The 19367-nt window shown below is 42.9% G+C and overlaps 1 protein-coding gene across 1 annotated transcript in view; it reads right to left on the minus strand.

Moving 5' to 3' along the window:
* The window catches only part of BRSK2 (BR serine/threonine kinase 2), a 472158-nt gene that overhangs the window by 74709 nt on the left and 378082 nt on the right, over window positions 1–19367 (minus strand). Inside the window, exons 5-8 of the mRNA XM_074995992.1 lie at window positions 16824–16940; window positions 9232–9265; window positions 8255–8323; window positions 3804–3950 (exon numbers count right to left, since the gene is read on the minus strand). Of these exons, the coding sequence (XP_074852093.1) occupies window positions 3804–3950; window positions 8255–8323; window positions 9232–9265; window positions 16824–16940 (367 nt within the window). The remainder of the gene's footprint in view (window positions 1–3803; window positions 3951–8254; window positions 8324–9231; window positions 9266–16823; window positions 16941–19367) is intronic.

The following is a 19367-nucleotide window of genomic DNA, read 5'->3' on the forward strand; positions in this document are numbered from 1 at the left end:
GAACAAGTTTTCTCCCTCCTCCTTATGACACCCTTTAAGATATCTGAAAACCGCTATCATGTCCCCCCTCAATCTTCTCTTTTCCAAGCTAAACAAGCCCAATTCTTTCAGCCTTTCTTCATAAGTCATGTTCTCCAGACCTTTTATCATTCTAGTTGCTCTTCTCTGGACCTTCTCTAATTTCTCCACATCTTTCTTGAATTGGGGTGCCCAGAACTGGACACAATATTCCAGCTGAGGCCTAACCAGCGCAGAGTAGAGCGGAAGAATGATTTGTTGCTTTTCCTCTGCATGAAAGTGACAGGAGGGGTTATGGGAGGATAACTAGTTTTGACAAGGAGAAGACTGTAGGCTTTTTAGGATGCAGTGTAGGAGTGGGACAGCCACAGTGGGAGCTAATCTTACTCCTTCTGCTATCATCTAAACACAATGTTTAAATGCATTTAAGTGGCAAAGGCATTTAACAATTCTTCCCACAGGGAACTCATCACAGTTCTCACAGGGATTTCCTCAAATGTAATGCCATTTTATGAAAGCTATAAAAATGCTCTGTCCCCATACCTTCTATCCACTGCAAGCATTTGTCACAAGAAGCAATCTCTAAAACAAGAAAAGTATTCACTACTTGCACTAAGGCTTTGGAGGTTACAATCTGGGTTTAAGGCAGGAGACAACAACAGATGGATATCGACTGAAGGAACCAATGAGAAAATTCTGGAAGAATGAGAGGCAGTATCTCAGCACATCAACTTCCTTTGTGTCAGTGACAGGCCAGACCTGAAAAGTTTCAGTCCAAATCTGAACTCCCCCAAAAGTCTGTGGACCTTTGGGTAGAGATGGGTTTGGCCCACCTTTAATTCGTGCTAATACAAGAGTTCCCAATCCGCTCGACAGCAAAGGCAAAGTTTCAAACTCTTATGTGCTGTAAATTGACCCTTTTAATCGGCCAATTCATTTACCATGCACATTCTTCAGTAAATTCTTTCATATCTGGCAGCCCCAGGACTGCGCCCCAGCCCCTGGACCAGCAGCCAGGTATTCAAATATTCTGGATACTAGAGAGGTATACTTAGCAACACATAACACTAAAGAAAATCAAGATTAGATATAAACAAACAAACAAAAGTGCATTCAGAGTACTTTATTTACCAACAGTAGTACTGTACACTGTAAACTTATAGGCTGTGTCTACATTAGCCCAAAACTTCGAAATGGCCATGCAAATTATAAGTATATAATAAAATATAAGTACAGTATAGTGAAAGTAAATCCAAATAAATACAAAAAATATAGTATGGCTACGTCTACACTAGCCAAAAACTTCGAAATGACCATGCAAATGGCCATTTCAAAATTTACTAATGAAGTGCTGAAATACATATTCAGTGCCTCATTAGAATGCCAGGAGCCACGGCACTTTGAAATTGACACGGCTCGCTGCTGAGCAGCTCGTCCAGACAGGGCTCCTTTTCGAAAGGACCCCGGCAACTTCGAAATCCCCTTATTCCCATCTGCTGTTAGGAATAAGGGGATTTCAGGGTTGCCGGGGTCCTTTCAAAAAGGATCCCCGTCTGGATGAGCCACGTCAATTTCAAAGTGCTGAGGCCGCTTGCATGCTAATGAGGTGCTGAATATGTATTTCAGCACTTCATTAGTAAACTTCAAAATGGCCATTTGCATGGCCATTTCGAAGTTCTTGGCTAGTGTAGACATAGCCATACTGTATTTTTTGTATTTATTTGGATTTATTTTCACTATACTGCACTTATGGAAAACTTAATTAAAATTTACTTATGGTTAAAATGCTGGTTATCTGAGAATTCTGTATGATAGAATGCCACATACGAAATGTTGTATATTCAAAGAGAGTTTAATATTCAAACATTAATCTGTTTTATCTTGTTATCATGCCCCAAAGAGCAGAGGGAAGCATTATTAAAATTACTATTATTAATTGTAGTAGTATTGGAGGAGCTAGATATTTTGACCAAGATCAGGTCCCTTCTGGGTCAGGTGCTGTAGATAAACACACAGTCCCTGCCCTGAAAAGCTTGTGGTCTAAATAAACAAGATAGACAAAGGGAATATCATTATTCCTCTACTTTACAGATAGGGAACTGAGGCAGGGAGCTATTTTGTGTGACTTTCCCAGTGGGCTGGTCAGTTTCCTGGGTCCAACAAATGGCAGGGAGCTGGGAACCAAGCAGCAGCCTGATTCCTGGCACCCCACCCCAACTTGTGCAAAAATTTGAGTTACACAGGGGTTGCTTTTGTTTGAATGTGTTCACCAACCCGTTTTTCTGTTAAAAACCTCCCCTTCTTCATTTTTCCACAGACTTTTTATTGAAAACCCAATTTTCAGCAGTTATGTTCAATTACCATTTTGATAATATTTTAAATTAAAATATAAGAAGGTAAGAAATTCACACCCAAAATGGAAAATGTTGATGATTTGTTACTTCTTTTGTAGAAAAATGGTCTGTTTTCAACAAATGAACATTTTTGTTTGAAAAAAACCTGACGTGCTTTAGTCATTTTGCGGGGATGAGGGGAGAGGATGGGTCTGGGTATTAACAAGAATATACAAAGCTTTTCACCTCTGGCTCACAGAATGGAACATGACCTGGTTTGGTAAGGAGTGAAACTCAAAGCCCACAGTGCAGCCATCAGGTAGAATAATTATAGAGCGAGTGTGGAGATAGGATGGGTTCAGTTACTTCCCAGCAGATGGATGTCTACTTCCCAAAGCCATCATCAGAGCTGGTGAAGACTGATTCTGCTGGTAGCAGTCACTGCAGAGGCACCAAACACTGATCGGAGAGTTTATTTATAAATATTTTAACAGAATGAAGAACCAGGAGGAGTTTTAAATTTGCATTTCTTTATACATACTCCCACACAGAATCTGCAAGCTCAGTAAATCTGTATAAAATCATCACTAGGGACTGACAATGTGATTTATGAAGGCCAAAATACCCACACAGCCAGAAAACTCCACTGAATAGCAGGCAATCTCACTCTTCAAAATGATTTTTACTGCTAAATTTTCAGAATGCCCCAGAACATAAACATGCTATCATTCCAATGCATTAAGGGTGCAAGGTCTCCAAAAGAGAGGTGGAACCCACCTTGGGTAGAGAATCTCAGAGGGCTCAACATGATAAGTCTAGGGCACCACAGCCTACCTCACAAAGCATAAGCACTCTAGAAGACATGGTTTCAAGAACCTTGCATGCAGGCTGCCAGAAGACACTATAAAAGACACAGGACAGAATGCAGTGCTCCCTGAGATTCAGGAATCCACAGTACATGAACCCTTGTTTTACCCAGAAGTGCAAGAGATGCTGACCCAACATTAGGAGAGGTTGAAAGAGCAGTCCTTGCCCTCAAATAGTACATAACTTCTATGACAAACCCACAGTCTGCCAAGCTGAGGAGCCAGAGTATCAAGGCTGATTACAAAACCCACTTGGCAGTGCTGTCATGACATTGGCAGGAGAGTTTTATTGTAAATACAGACACATTTCAATACAAAGGAAAATCAAAGTAGAGTAACAATACACATGTAAAATACCCTCATCATTAGCAGGAGAAGGATCTCTGCTTCTGCCCCAAACCCTTATCTACTCTTTTCATCCATGATTCACAGAGACGAGCTTTTGGGCATCTGCTATGTGGAGAGTGACTTTAAATGTGCAAAAATACGTCGAGCAAGAAAGGCTGGGGGCATCCTACACACAGAAACGCACTAGAAAGTCCTGAAAACATACTACTCATGTGATTGGCAGTGATTACTCTCTTACCGTGAGACGTTTCGAGGCGTCCACTTCAATCATCCCCCGCAAGAGGTTCTGACAGTCCGGAGGGATGAAATGTGGCATGTGGAACACACCACGTTTCACCTTTTCCAACAGCTGCCGCAAGTTGTCATCGTCAAATGGCAAGGCACCCTGCAGGGACACAATAATGCGATTGTGGGTGGGAGAGAGGGGAGAAGAGGGAGGGCAAAGAGGAGCAATTTGATAAAAAGAAAAGAAAAGAAAATACATTAAGAAGGTCACTATGCATTACAAGGTGAGAAGCACACCCTCTTTACCAGTTGATAATTCCTTAGCAATGCTTTGCTTTTTCTAGCATGGAAACAGAAACTTGGACATAGTTATAGTAAACTGTTTATAATTGGGAAATGAATAAGGGAGTAAAATATAATACAAAAGAAGATATTGCCTGCTCAGGAAATTTCTTAAAAAACACAGGGATCCTTTCAAATTTAATGCAACATATATGAGCAGAGAGATGATCAGCAATGTTCAGGTAAGCAAGTCCAGATTGGTGAGTCAATGTGTGACTTAGGAAGAGGCTTGCCAGAAGTTTGAAGTGCCACCAACAAACAATCAAAAGTGGTCCATCGATTGCAGCTGGTGGCTGACTCAGTCACATTCGGCACTGCCTTTCATTTTCTGGAGATGTAAGAGATCACATCTGTCGTGATTTTTTTGAAATGCTTCAATACAGACTATTGTTTCCAAGGTAGGTTAAAAGCTGTTAACTATTTTTTGGGGTCATCAACCAGGAGTTTGTCTGAGACACTAGCAGTATTCCAGAATTCTTTCTAGTGTGTCCCAGGACAGAATTAGGAAACTTTAAGAACTTGGAGGTTTTGCCCCCAAAATTACTGGCATGTGCTGTATCCTTGATTCCCATTAAAATCTATGCAAGTTGAGGGTTCTCAGCAACACTGATAGCCAGGCTCTGAATTTGCATTTACATTGTGCTTCAGTGCATGTAATGCTGAATAGTAATAGAGAGATCACCAGGTTAGTCTGTACTCTATGGCCGTGTCTACACGTGCCCCAAACTTTGAAATGGCCACGCAAATGGCCATTTTGAAGTTTACTAATGAAGTGCTGAGATGCATATTCAGCGCTTCATTAGCATGCGGGCTGCCGCGGCGCTTCGAAATTGATGCGCCTTGCCGCCATAAGAGGACTTCGAAGTAGGCGGAGTCCTTTTGAAAAGGAGCCCCGTCTGGACGCGACGCGCAGCGGCAAGGCGCGTCAATTTCGAAGCGCCGCGGCAGCCCGCATGCTAATGAAGCGCAGAATATGCATTTCAGCACTTCATTAGTAAACTTCAAAATGGCCATTTGCGTGGCCATTTCGAAGTTTGGGGCACGTGTAGACGTAGCCTATCAAAAGAGAAAAGCAGTCCTGTAGCACTTTAAAGGCTAATAAAATAATTTATTAGGTGATGAGCTTTCATGGAACAGACCCACTTCTTCTGGCAGGGCTGTAGATCTGAAGAAGTGGGTCTGTCCCATGAAAACTCATCCCCTAATAAATTATTTTGTTAGTCTTTAAAGTTCTACATGACTGCTTGTTTTGTTTTGCATGTAATGCTGTGTGTATAATAGACTTAGACAAACACAACTACTTACAGAGGCCACCAAAAGCCAATTTGATGCTAACAGCCATTGGTCACTACCAATCTGTGTTTTTTTATTCTAGTGGCCTAGCAGCAAAATGCCTCATATTCATTATCAATCCCTCCAGATACCTAGTTCCTCATAACTAAGCTGATCACATTTCCCTATGCCAAATACAGGACACCTACTTGCTTTTACCTGCAGCCACAAACAGGAGGCTGCTGTGGCTTTGCTGACCAGGGAAGGGCAGCTCAGCTGGGGAGAGTGCACTAATATATGGGACAATTTGTTTGTTTGTTAAAAAAGGTTAGGATGCCTGCCTCACACTCAAAATTAAAAACGGGACAGATGTTCATGTTACTCATAACTGTTCAAGAAATAAGGCAAAATCAATATTGGGAGTTAGGTACTTTGGGTAATGTAATTCAGGGCGAATCTGTCTAAACCAGGACTCTCTGGTACTTCAACACCTGCCGTCCAGCAGGACCACAGATGTTCCTGCATCAGAGAACCCCGGTGGAGAGCTGGTGGTTAGGAGCTCTTTGGGGCTGGGAGCCCATCCAGGCTGGCAGCAGGAGAGCCAGGAATTGAGTCCTTGACCAGGCAGCAGCATGGGGGCTGGTAGCCCTGCTAGGGCCAGTAGCTGAGAGCCCAGTGCACCAGCAGGGCTGGAGGCTGGCAGCAGGGCTAGGAGCAGTGTGGCTGGGAGCTTGGCAGCCCAGGTTGGCAGCAGAGCTGGGAGCCAGGTGGGGCTGACGGGGGCTCTGGACCCCAGTTCAGCAGTGGGCTGGCAGCTGGGAGCCCAGTGGGCTGGTGTGACCTTGGGTTGAGGGCCAGGAGCCCTGCTCTGTTCAGGATCCTATCTCCGCTGAAGGCAGGGAAGAGCCAGTGGGGAGGCCAGCAGCAAACCCATTAGCTGAGCTTGGGGACCAGGGCAAGGGGACCAGAACTGACCTCTTCTGGTCCAGCAAACTGCCTTGTTTAGAACTGGTCAGATTCCCAAGGGTACTAGACTAGGGAGGTCCAACCTGTATAATTCATGGTGTATAATGTAATATTTTCTAGAGATAGCAACTGAAGACTACTAATTACTAGCAATTGCTATTATGGCCTATGACTTTTTGTGGGTATTTATCCTGAGATAATTAACTTGGTGCTTGGCACTGGGCATCAGTGATGGGCTTGTTTCAACCACTCTACAGGGTCAGGTTTAAACACAGAAATAACCCAAGACATTTTCCAGAGACAGTGAAGTATGAAATCTCAAAAGGAATCATCTTGAGAGTGAAGTATTCACTCTCATAACTCCCAGGCAGCTTTTCTGGGTCTCTTTTCCCTATTGTTTCAAAAAGTCATATCATGAGCTCCTTACTCAGCTGTTTTTCATACTCTTCACTCAGGCAAACTCCTGTTGGATTTCAATCTACATTTGCCTGAGAGGGAACTGAATAATAACTGTGCAAGGACAACAGAATACGGCTGAAGGAATTTTACTGTTTGCAACTATAGATGGTCATTCGATATGTTACAAACAAGAAAAGTAATTTCATACGTATTGGCTACGTCTGCACTACAGGGATCTTTCAAAAGAAGCTTGTCTGGAAGATCTCTTCAGAAAGAACTTCTTGCAAAAGAGTGCGTCCAAACACAAAAAAGTGGATCAAAAGAGCGATCTGCTCTTTCAAAAGAGAGCATCCACACAGCCCTGACTCATTCAAAAGAACAGGACAGGGATTGAAAATGAAGACTGTTCCTTCTAAAGAAGGGCCCCGTGGAGCATCTGCACGTTTTCTTTTGAAAGAAGCTTTTGAAAGGGGGTGCTCTTCCTGACACAGGAAAAGAAGAGTAATTTTGAAAGAAGCACCACATTCCTTCGATCTACTTTCAAAAGAATGCTTTTTGTGTGTAGATGCTCCATGGGTTCTTTTGAAAGAGCCTCCTCTTTCAAAAAGTCTTTTGAAAGAAATTGCTAGTGTAGACACAGCCATTAAGTATATCCTACTTGTCATTTATGGCAGCCTACTTCTTGTTTATGAGAGTACAATCCAGATTATGTGTATAAAGCTAAATGGAGGCAAAAACTTGATTTTAAGTTCTATTAACATTTATCTCAGTCTCGGAGCTTCATATCACTGCTATAACTCAGGACCAGTTCTGTGCAGTTCAGCAACCTGTCACTGAGCCAAGGACAAATTCTGAAACAGCATACTTTAGATGTCAGGAAAGAAATTATTATTTGTGTGGAAACGAACTGAAAGATGATATTTTTGGCTACATTTGCAACTGCACTAAATGCAGTTTATAGAGGCTCAAAATCGACATAAACCCCAACTGTTACATTTCACTCATATCTTGACAAAACCATCTGAATCAAGATGCATATATATGTAGTTAGAAATATGACAAACCAAATCACTTTCCTGGTCCTGTGAAGGCAACCTAGGATCTTCACTGTCCTGAAGTTGCAAACCTATCATCCTACCCCTCTGGGGCCAACTGACTTCAGTGAGTTTTGAATCAAGTTCTTAAAGTGCTGCCCCACGATATAAGAGCAAAAAGCATACAGGGAATCAGTTTTCCCACAACTCCCTCTGCCCTGCTGTACAGGGTGGCAGCCTTTCAAAAAAGACATAAAACATTTGTCATGCATTCCTCTTTGGGACTGATGTCAAGAGATAGACGATGCAGCTAAGAGGTAGAGAAACAGAGACAGAACTCAGGACAGACTTACATCATGTCAGTATACTTAACATGAAGCACTAGCACACTGAAGGGGGTGGGTGTGAGAGGGGTTGCTGTTTAAAGGTGGTAGCAAGGATGATGACTCACCACTAGCAACGCAAATAAGATGACCCCACAGCTCCAGACGTCCGCTTTCCTCCCATCATATTTTTCTCCCTGTGCAAGAGAGAGAGGAATTTAAGTGAATGATTATTCGTAACAGATTTAGCCATCCTTGAGTAACTGGGGAGAGAAGAGTGGGAGAGCTGAAATTTTGATCCAAAAAGTTGCTTTCCTGGAGACCTACCTAAATATCTGGCTGATGGGGTTCAGGGGTTGTTGGGAAAGTCAGTGTTACATCCATGGTTGGAGGATGTGAGAAAGTAAAGCTTGCAATATGATGGGGAAGAGAAGGAATGGCTATAGAGCAGTAAATGAACTGAGGAGTCAGCACTTAATTAGAAATGTCAGACATGTCTTGAGGGTATCAAGAAGCTGCTTCTCTCCTGGTTAGCTCTTTATGGAGCTTGGAATGGGTTAGATTATTTGCCAGTGTGTAATGTTTCCTGGCAATTCTCTTCTATTGATTTTCTCAGCCACCTGGTTCCATATTACTGCTGAGTACCAGCAGGTGGGGAGCCTGGCCTTTGTGTTCTGGGCCACCAGAGCCTACAGCTGCCAATTTTAAGGAGAAAAGAAGAAGGAGGAGGGTGTACCCCCTATTGCTCAATAGCAAACCAGTACTGATGGTCCAGTCCAGCTTTCCTCAGCTTGATGGGATATTGAGGGACTCTACAGGGGACATGGAGGCTCGCTGGATGAAAATAACACAGAAAACAAACACGTTGTACTTTTGGCTTTTCAAGCAACTGAAGTAGATGTGTGACCTTTGCCCACTGAGCATGACATAGGTTGTGACATTTATGCCATTGGTATAACTCTCTTGTGGGCTTCACATGAATGAAAATGATAGTCACATTAACTGTTTGCAGTGCTGACTGCCTTGGCTGTAGAGGATGTCTGCCTCCATCTATATAATGAGTGCCATGCTTTTATACAGATACTGAGAGCTGAAGCTAACTTACCCGGATCACTTCAGGGCAGGCATAGTGTGGCGACCTGTAAAGAGAAACACAGCTGAATGACGATCTAACCCTGTATTTATTAGATGCATTTATAATCTGCCTACAACAATGGTATCATGGTGCCATCCACATAATATAGGAGAGACAGAACAATGTTCCCTTCCTTGACTGCATCTTACACCCCTTTGAGACACAGAATCATATTGGCTGGGTCTACACTAGAGAGTCTTGTCGACAGAAGGGGCCTTCATCGACATAACTGAGGGATCGTCTACACACTTAAAACATTCTGTCGACAATATCTCAACCGATCTCTGCATTTTCCTCGACAGCATTATATCTCAAAAATTTGAGGCATAACAATCTCTGGACAGAGTACTGTCGATGAAAGTACAGCATAACCACTTTTGTCAACAGAGAGGGCTTCTGGTTGCCTGGCAGCCCTCTTTGCAGAGCTGCTGTTCTGCTTTCTGGCAACAGAGGGCAGTGCAGTCTGGCAGTTCTCTGTCAATAGAGCAAGTTGCATGTAGATGCAATCTGTTGACAGAGGTTCTGTAGAGATTTCCCTGTTCATAGTAACTGATGTCAACAGATGCTTCTAGTGTAGACATAGCCATCCAGAAGAATAATCCTAGCACATAACTGGATGAAAATCTTCACTAACAGAAGCAACTTCAGTTCAGACTCTGATCTCACTCCCGCAGTGCCCATGAAGGCCAGTGAAAAGATACTGATTTCAATGGGCTTTGGAGGCCCGTTGTGACCAGGGTTTGTGACCAGAGTCTTGCTGTGAAGAAGCTCATGTTCTTGGAGGTCTCATTTGGAACCTAGAAGGTGTAGCTCATATTGATGGAGGCACAGTTGTATGTATTCTCAATGATTAGGGGAAGCCCACCTCTCCATCAAACTCTTACATAGCAATACACTTCTAACAATGCATAAACCTCTATTAGTCCCTGAGACTCCTGGCATGGCAATTTATGCATCAGCACAGCACTCTTCTGCAGTGAGGATGCGACCACCAAAGACCACACATTCCCCTGCTCCACCTAGAATAGGACAGAGGCTACTGGAATGGACACATACCAGACTCAAAAATAACTCCTTGCAATCTGACTGCCACCTGGACCAGTCCTTAGCTACACCTGTATGACTGTCTAGCTGGATATTCATTATATCTCCATCACTGGAAACCTTACCAAAACACCAGAGCTTCTGGAGACCACTTTTCATCATCATTCCTTGGTAAATATGCTTTGAAATTCATAGCTCTTCTATGCTAATAATATGTTTGAACCCAGAAAGTCTAAGAGCAGGACAAGAACCACTTGATGTTCAAACTGAGAGAAGAAAGTGGAGCTGGCTAGGCCACACTCTCAGAAAACCATCATCCAGAATAGTCTGTCAAGCTCTCAAATGAAAGGCACCAGGAAAACGCAAAAGAGGAAGACCTTGGACAACATAGAGAAGATCTACTGAGATCAAAGGACAACACCTGGGGTACTCCTGGACTCAGCTAGAAGTTTTGTCCCAAGATGAGTGAAGTGGAGAAGAGTTGTAGGTAACCTATGCTCAATTCAGAGTACCAGGGTTTGAGTCAAGAAAGCCACCAAAACTGGACCAGTTCTGATGCTGGCAGTTGTTATGAATACCCACATTACTGATGTCATCCTCCCATTTATTATTAAGTAATTGCTGAAGATGGGAATTTAAAACATCAGTCTGCACTGCTGTACAACCGAGTTGGGATAACTGTGACAGATTTGCAGTTTCATGTTAAATAAAGATCCCAGTGTTTCCACAGCAGCCGCTTAAAGGCCTAGAACACGGCAACAGCAGCTGCTGCTAGATAAACACCCACATCTTTCAAACCTCACAATCCCATATATGATAACGATAACATAACAATATTGCTGGCCCTCGGCCAAACTTCCACTAATTTCAGGGCTTTGCAGCGGGTCATTTCCCGCTATTGGGAAAAAAGAGATATCAGGGTAAGTCGCAGAGCAGTTTGTTTATCTCCCCTGTGTTCTTATCCAGGTTTGGTACTTCAGTACAGTACCTCTTAAACCAATATGTGTCCAGCTGCACACATGCAACTCCAGAAGCTAGATCTCAGCATTCCTGTGCCAGCCCCAGGAACAGGTGCCTTCATCATATCCTACCCGGTCAGTAATTGGCTTCCCTACGGCAATGGTACCTTATACGCCTAGCTGCCTGATCATTCTCCAATCAAGACTCAGAGAAGTAGCAACAGATTCATTTCAGCAGATTCATCAGACTGTCCTCCACTGTCCTTCACAGATTCATAAATGGAAAATGGTTTAGGGGATGCACTGGCTAATGAACTGCATCAAAAATGAAATTATGTTGGTGAGTGACAGGATCCCTGACAGGTATTTCTACCTATCGTAAAACTACTGCAGAGGTGGCATCAACGTATCTTCTTCTGCATGATGCATCTCAAAAGCATCACAGTCCCCTTATCACCACCAGAGTGGAAAGGAACCTTACAGGATTCTTAAAGGATTCCCCTCACTAGGGTCTATTTGAATTCTGACAGAAGGTGGGAGAAGACAGGAGAATGACACAAAAATCTCTTGGAACGTTTAATCCGATGCTTTGAAGGCCGCCACCCCGAAGGTGAAAAAAAAATCCAATTAACTGTGGAATGAGCTGGAAATACCTTAGTGAAAGACTGGGCTAATGAACTAAATACCCTCAGAGGGATAGCCGTGTTAGTCCGTATCTGTAAAACGAGGAGTCCTGTAGCGCCACAGAGACAAATGGATTTATGCCCTATGCTCTCTTGTTTTTAACTAAATGATTCCTGTGGAACTGAGGCATTGGGGGTGAGGGAGGTACACTATACAGATAAAGCTGTGAGGGAGGAATCTGCGTTAACCTGACTGTTGAACAGCTGCATGGCAACTGCCAAGATCATATAGGTTTCTGGAATCGCTCTCTCAGTCCTTGCCTGTGTATGGCAGCTGTATCCCTGTGGCTTTATCTTGGCTACATGGGACCCATGGGTCATCCAGAATACATAGAAAATTCACTTCCATGCTGCCAATCACAGAGCAACTTCCACTGGTTTAGAGAGAAAAACTCAAATTTAATCAAAAATCTATTTCTCTTTCTGCAGTCATGAATATTTCCTTGGCCCTTGTTGCTAATTATTCAATGTGCTTATGTCTAAGCAACTTTGTTTGCTTCTTCCACCTAGGCCAGTCACTTTGTCTTTCCTCTACATATCTATGTAGCGAAACCACAATCTGTCTTTGATAACAAATAATATCACTAAGCAAGATCAAGAAGCAGCTTTTGCCAGCGGGCTCTGTTGTGAAAAGGTACCAGTGCACTGTTTGACAGAATATACTGATTTCCCTGGGCCATGGCCTGCCCAGGGTATCAACAGTTCACCGAAGGGTCATTCTGTAGGTCTTGGCCTCTGGAGGAAGCTTTGGTTCTCTGTTCTGACATTTTTCAGGCCCCAATAATGGGAAAAAGTGTGTTCCCAGATGTGCACTCATATGGTCTCTGCTCTCCTTGTGCCCTGAGTTTCCCAGTTAAAGAGGACAGGCATGGTTGCATTTTTCTCCTCCTGCTACTGGCTGGTGCTTCTGCTACTGCCTGGGCTCCCAGAAGCTGCCTCTCCTCCACCTTTGCTGCTCTTCACTGATTCCCAGTTGGCTTTCAAAGACAGAAAGTCAAATAGAAGCACTGATGGTCTCTCATACCTTCTCCAAGCCAGGGACAGAGAAATATGCTAGGTCACATTTACCATGCTACAATATCACAACACAGCACACAGAGGAGCAATGGCTGAGGGCTGGATGAGGGAGCTTCTCAGTTTTTAATGGCCTGAGTTTTCTTTGTCTGCAAGGGTAAAACTAAGAAGAGCTGAAGAAATCTGAACTAATAAAAGTTGCATCCTGCAAGCACCCAGATCCATCATCCATTTGCTGTCTGCTCAAAGGCCTCTTCAGCTCTTGGAAAAATGCAAAGATTTGCTGTGCTACTCCTGCACTTGAGGGACTGCTTCTCTTGAAGAAAACTTGTCTTGTACAGTTTCTGTGGCAAGTTTTGTTGTCAGTATCACAATCACCCCTACAGACCCTAAGCACTATTCCACCTGGCCTCAGGGCTCCAGGGATGCCCTTATTCTTCTGTACTATATATAATGAGGATTTGAGAGATACAGTTTTCTAGTAAGGGGGATTTATTACAACCAAGGCCTAACACGTAGTCAGTTAGTGACAAATTATGTGAATGAAACAGAAAGTCCACCTCCCTCCTCCTTTTCCATGTCCTCTGACATGCATAAACAAAATCAGATTGCACTTTTATCATTTTGTCCAGGGACATTTTTATCTGTAGCCATCAGTGCTACAGAAAACAATCTGTTCTGATCTAATGACTAATTCCCATCAAACAGCAAAACTGAAGCACGGAATATTAAATATCAGCTGCTACAGGAAGGTAAAGTTCAGAGCCGTGCAACGTTGCATCTGATGCCAGTTGCAGCTTGTTGACATGAAATGCATCCAAATTGTACACCACATGAGGAAGCTAAACCCGCATCAGATAAGGGTCTTTTACTACATACTCAAATGCTTATACCACAGATTTAGAAAGCTAGCTTCACCACATTGATGAATGCCATCTGATCACATGTATATACTGACTGAAGGACCTGGAGACTCGTGGCTATGTACAGACTGTGTCATTTTACAGAATGAAAGCTGTGTAAATTATTTCAAAACACTTAATTCTGAACTTGGTGATGTTCACAGGGCACAAAAATTTGGAATAAGGGGCTATTTCAAAAGTTCTGTTGTCCCCCTCACGACGAAAAGCTGTGGCCATGTATCCCAAAATAGCACCCACATACTAAACCTAGCCTGTGCAACTAGCAATGGGAATGTTACAGTTTCATGTCATCCATGTTTACAGCACAGAGAAAAACCCTCTGTAAATTACCTTCTGGACACCTGAAGAAGCCATTCTTTAAAACTCAGGAACTCAGCCACAATTCAGCCATTTTTTAATATTTTAGATATGGGTGAAAATGCCAGCCACACACTGGGTGGAGCAAATGACAATAAAACTGTTGCCACTAAAACTTCTGATGCTGGGTACTGAACTCTACAAGGGAAGTGCAGCCTTTCTCCTGCCTTTCTTTGTAACTATGCAGTATGCCATTATATATTCCTTCCTGTCTCCTTCCTTTCATCCCTAAACCAGACATATCACAAGGCACCAGTATCAGCTGTGCTGGGCCACATGCCAGGAAAATTAATGAAGTGGTGTAATAGCTCGCATGGAGACCCAATGATTGCTGCTGTTCTTAAAATGCATCTGCAAGGCAGGGGATCACAGCATTGCTGTGTTCTGTTTATTACAGGCATGTCTCTTCTGTTCCATTGATTTCTTTATTAGTGCATTTTAAGACAGCAACATAGGGGTTTGCTCTGCTTGGGGGCACTGAGGTTTAATTCCAGAACTCCTGATGCAAAAGATGTTCCATTCCCAGACTAGGCTGTGCTGACAGTGCCATCCACTAACAAGCCCTGGATCCTTGCTGAATGGTTCCCTAGGAATTTGAAAAAACCTGGAAGGCAATGTAAGATTGTTTGGCCAGAGTGGGTGGGGAAGAGAGAGAAAGTTTCCTTAGAAATATGTAGATATTTTGCAATAACTGAGGTGAAAATCTCATTTCTTACCTGAGAAAGCAGGTTTGAAAGCAGTAACTGCAATCAAATGAAGCCTTACTGTTATTCACTTTTCAGCTATGTAGATATGAATTCAAATCCTGACTTGGGACACAAGCATAAAGGAACTGGTGGATCTCAACCAATTCACCAAAAGGTATTTGTTCATCTCATGAACAGCATGCAATTATTCACTCCTGGCTTCCTTTGCCCAGGAGAGGTTCAGAAATGAAAGAAATGAGAGTGGCATGTGCCAGCATAGCAATATAATGGCAACACTGTGTAGGGACCCAAGACTAAAATGGCAGAGGTGCTGAATGTCCTGACTGAGATGTGCAGACATAGCTGCGTGGGAGCTGCAAATTGGAATAGCTGTGGCTGCTGCACATCCAGATTGGCATAGCTGTGAGCAGCTGTTAGAGCTGAAAAGCAAGGACAATTGCAGGTCAGGATTGGTGTCACACTGTTTGGCACCCTCAATGCTGCAACTGCAGAAGTGCTGAAGGCTAGGAATGAAAAGAGCTGTGTGGGAGAAAGTGTAGGAGCCAGACTGCCTTGTGCATTGCTGGAAACACTAAGCTCATTGTGACGAGCACCGACTTCATACCAAAATGGGAAACTTGTGTTAAGTTAAAGCTCCATATATGGGCAATGCAGCTGTGGCCCCTTCAAGCTGTTTTTCAATCTAACACTTGTTTGAGGAGAACTCTCTTCAGTTGGAAGTGGAAGCTCATAAGTGACCTTTTATTGGACAGCAACAGTGGTCAGGAAAGCAATTTCCTCCGACTATCAGTAGATGGTGTCAGTATACAGCAGGTTCCACAAGTGGTGATTTAAGTCCATTGGGGTAATCTATAGCTGGGCCACTACAAACATGCCTACCACTTAGAGAGGCCCAAAAAATGGAAGATCTCATTCTTATGCCTATCAGTGATTTATAAAGACTACTTTGGGAGCCAGGTATTAAGTTTTTATTTTTAACATCTTTAGTGTTTATTTTTGGCTGTTTTAGTGCCATGGAACTTCCTACAAAAGGCTGTGATCTCTAATGGCTTTACATATGAATTGTAATGGTATAAACATGATCATAAATCAGCTGCTCCATTGAGAAAACAATGCAAAAGATTTATAAAACTTCCATCTCCTTTTCTGTTTGTATCCTACCTTCCTGCCCTTTGTGTAACCATGCAAAAGCCAACTGCCTTCCACCTTGGTGCTGTCTGCAACCAAGCAGGGAGGATGAACACAAAGTGAAACAAGGAGATGTACAGCAAACAGTTTGAGCAGGACACAAATTACCTGACAAATCAGTTTTATTTTTTAATCTCCAAAAAGTATTTTTGAATCCACTTTTGAAAAATGATCACTACTATTTATCATTTTTCAGTTGCGTTAGAATATTGCATGGACAGTGAAAGGAGAGACAGGTCAACATTTTCAGGAGTGATGTGGATTTTGAGTGTCTCAGTTTGCATGTCTGCCTCATATACTTTAACAGGGCCTGATATTCAGAAAATATTGAGTACTTGCCCACTGAAAACAAGGCCTCCAAAAACTGCAGCACTCTCTGTGACTCATCAGCTTTGAAAATATTGGTCTAGTTAACATATATCTTTCTTTCTCACAGATTTACTGCTGTACTGTGGAAATTCAAACCTGATATGTGACCACAACAGAAATCACTGTCCAGCATATACACCCTTAATCTCCCCCCTACACACATGCATGCATTTGTACCTCCCTTTATCCCACAAAGACAGTGTTAGCCTAAAGCTAGATGTGTCCAAGTAAGCCTCTATTTGGAAAGGGAGAGGGAGTGGTTGGTCCAAGAGGTCTCTTCCAATCTCTGATTTCTGGTATATGGTCTGAGCCACTCACCCACAGCTGGTTTCTAACAAGCTGTCCCCAACCTGCAGTGATGCCATTCCAAAGTCTGCTATCCGGATGTTGTTCTTTTCATCCAGCAGTAGGTTTTCTGGTTTTAAATCCCTGTGGCTGTGGAGAAAGAATTGGAACATGAGTTAAAAAAATTCAGGGCTGCTCGCCATCCCTAGGATCTGTTCATTTTACTTTAAGCAAGTTCAATTTTCTCCTCTTGGGGCAGAAGAATACACAGTCTTTGGGATGCTGCAACCAGCAACCAGGCATTACTGACATTCTAAGGGCCTGAAACTGCAAGGCCCTAAGATGTGCTCCCTTTGCTGCCTTTGAAAGCAACAGACATGTACGGTACACAGTAGAAGCGGGACCTCGGAAGGTAGTCAGGGCTGGGATATCATAAACCAGCCCATGAAGCAGGAAACAACAATATCAGCATGTTCTGTGAATGACAGAAAAGCCAGTGAATGATGTTCAGAAAAAGAAAGTCTGCTCTATGCAGCTCCCCTCCACCCCCAATGCAACCTCATTTTAGGAGTTGCTTGCCTAGGCACATGGTCGTGGTGACATGAGGAATTCCCTTGAGCCCAGATGTGTATGTCAGAAAACTCTGGCTCACAACACTTTCAAAACCCTCTTTTCCCTCCTCCACTGACTACCTTCTACTTTGCAACAGGGGTTATGCAAGGTGGTGGTGACCGTTGGACACTGAGTCATGATCCTCAGGTTCGGAACTCCCACCATGAATAAAAGGTATAAATACCTGTCTCCCCTCTTCATTTCTTCTCTTACCCATGCTAGGTCTCCACCTTAAAGATCAAGCCTTAAGCCCTCATTTTTAAAACTTTTAAAGTTTGTATATGTAAGTAATTAAGCTATCATTTACATGCTTTATCCGTGGGGACAAACAGGTAATTAGATTACTGAGTGGCAGCATTTATACCTGTAAATAAAGGTGTCTGACAAACTGGAGAGTAATCTTGGATACAAGAGACACGAAATGAATACTGGTATGAACTTCCTTTGGTCTGACACCTTAAGCACATTCTAAAGCTTGTGAATGTGCAATGAAATCTCAGTAAAGAAATTCTGAATGCTCTCATGAAAGACAAGAGTCCCTGACAGATACAAGATGATCATACATGTGCCATCTCTGTATTGACGCAATGTAGGGAAGTTCCTGCCCTGACAGTTCAGCCTAATGAAGGACTCAGAATAGAAGCCAGGGCCCTCTAGTGGGCTACAAAGTTGGATAATAGTGAGATGGCAATGCATTATTTATTGTTCTCTAACTGGAATCCGGGATTGAGCTCATTTTACAATCGAGTGCTGGGAAGGTTTCATCTGATCAGGAGATGGATTAAAGGTTTCCTGCCTCAGCATTCGGGGATGGAGATGAGTGACAATAGTGCTTTGCGAATTAAGTGTTGTTGATATAATGAAAGATAATTGCCCCTCAAAACTCCAGGCAGACTGCGTGTCCTTTTTTCTTTTGCAGTGGTTATCCTGGCATCAGTCTCAGAGACTGTTTTTCAGGGCTAGTTATATGTAGGCATGGCAGAACTCTGTTTTTCTTTTTGTATAATTTTAACAGATAATATCAATGTTTACTTTTTAGTATTTTTATTTAAATTTTTCCAATTGTGGGAATTCATGGGAAGCGCAGACAATATGCAATGACAGTAGATGCTGAGTTTCAAAGAAGTAAAAATGTTATGAGCCATTAAAACACAAATAGCCAATATAATGTCAAAATGCGCAAACTAAATCTCCCTAAATCAACAAATTAACCCCTTTTTACTCTTCTTCCCTAACCTAGTGTTTCTCAATATTTCTAGGCTATTGTAAACCTTTCAGGAGTCTGACTAAAAGCTACTTGCTTACCAAATTAGAGATAAAAATAAAAAGCATCACGGCATACTGATACTGAAAAACTGTTTGCATTCTCATTTTTCCATATATAGTAAACTCTCTTTCAACCGGCATTCAAATAACCAAACTTCTCTATTAACCAGGATTCTATTGTGGCTGGCAGCTCCTCTGCTCTCTCCACCAGAGAGGCTCCCTGAGCAGGTTGGCCATACAGCAAATTGCCCAGAGCAGTGTCATAAGCTGAGCCACCCAGAGCGGCTGCCTGTGCGGCGCAGCACCCCCCCCTTCGCCCCTCGGCCCCGAGCAGTTCCTTGCATGGTGCAGCCATGCTCTGAGCTGCCCAGAGTGGCTCCCTGGGCAGTGTGGCACCCTGCCCTGAGAGGCTCGACATGTAGTGCAGCCATGCACCGAGCCGCCCAGAGCGAATCAGAACCTCCTGAACATCTAGCATATTTGAATGTCCAGCAACCTCCTGGTCCCGGGGTTGCTCGATATCAAAGAGTTTACTATAATTAGAAAATAAATCAATTGGAATAGAAATATTGTACTTACATTTCAGTGTATGGCATACAGGGCAGTACAAACCAGTCATTGTTTGTATGAATTTTCAGTTTGTTCTGACTTCACTAATGCTTTTTATATAGTCTTTTGTAAAATTAAACACATATCTGA

This window comes from Carettochelys insculpta, chromosome 6, assembly GCF_033958435.1.
Source record: "Carettochelys insculpta isolate YL-2023 chromosome 6, ASM3395843v1, whole genome shotgun sequence".
NCBI classification, from domain to species: Eukaryota; Metazoa; Chordata; order Testudines; family Carettochelyidae; genus Carettochelys; species Carettochelys insculpta.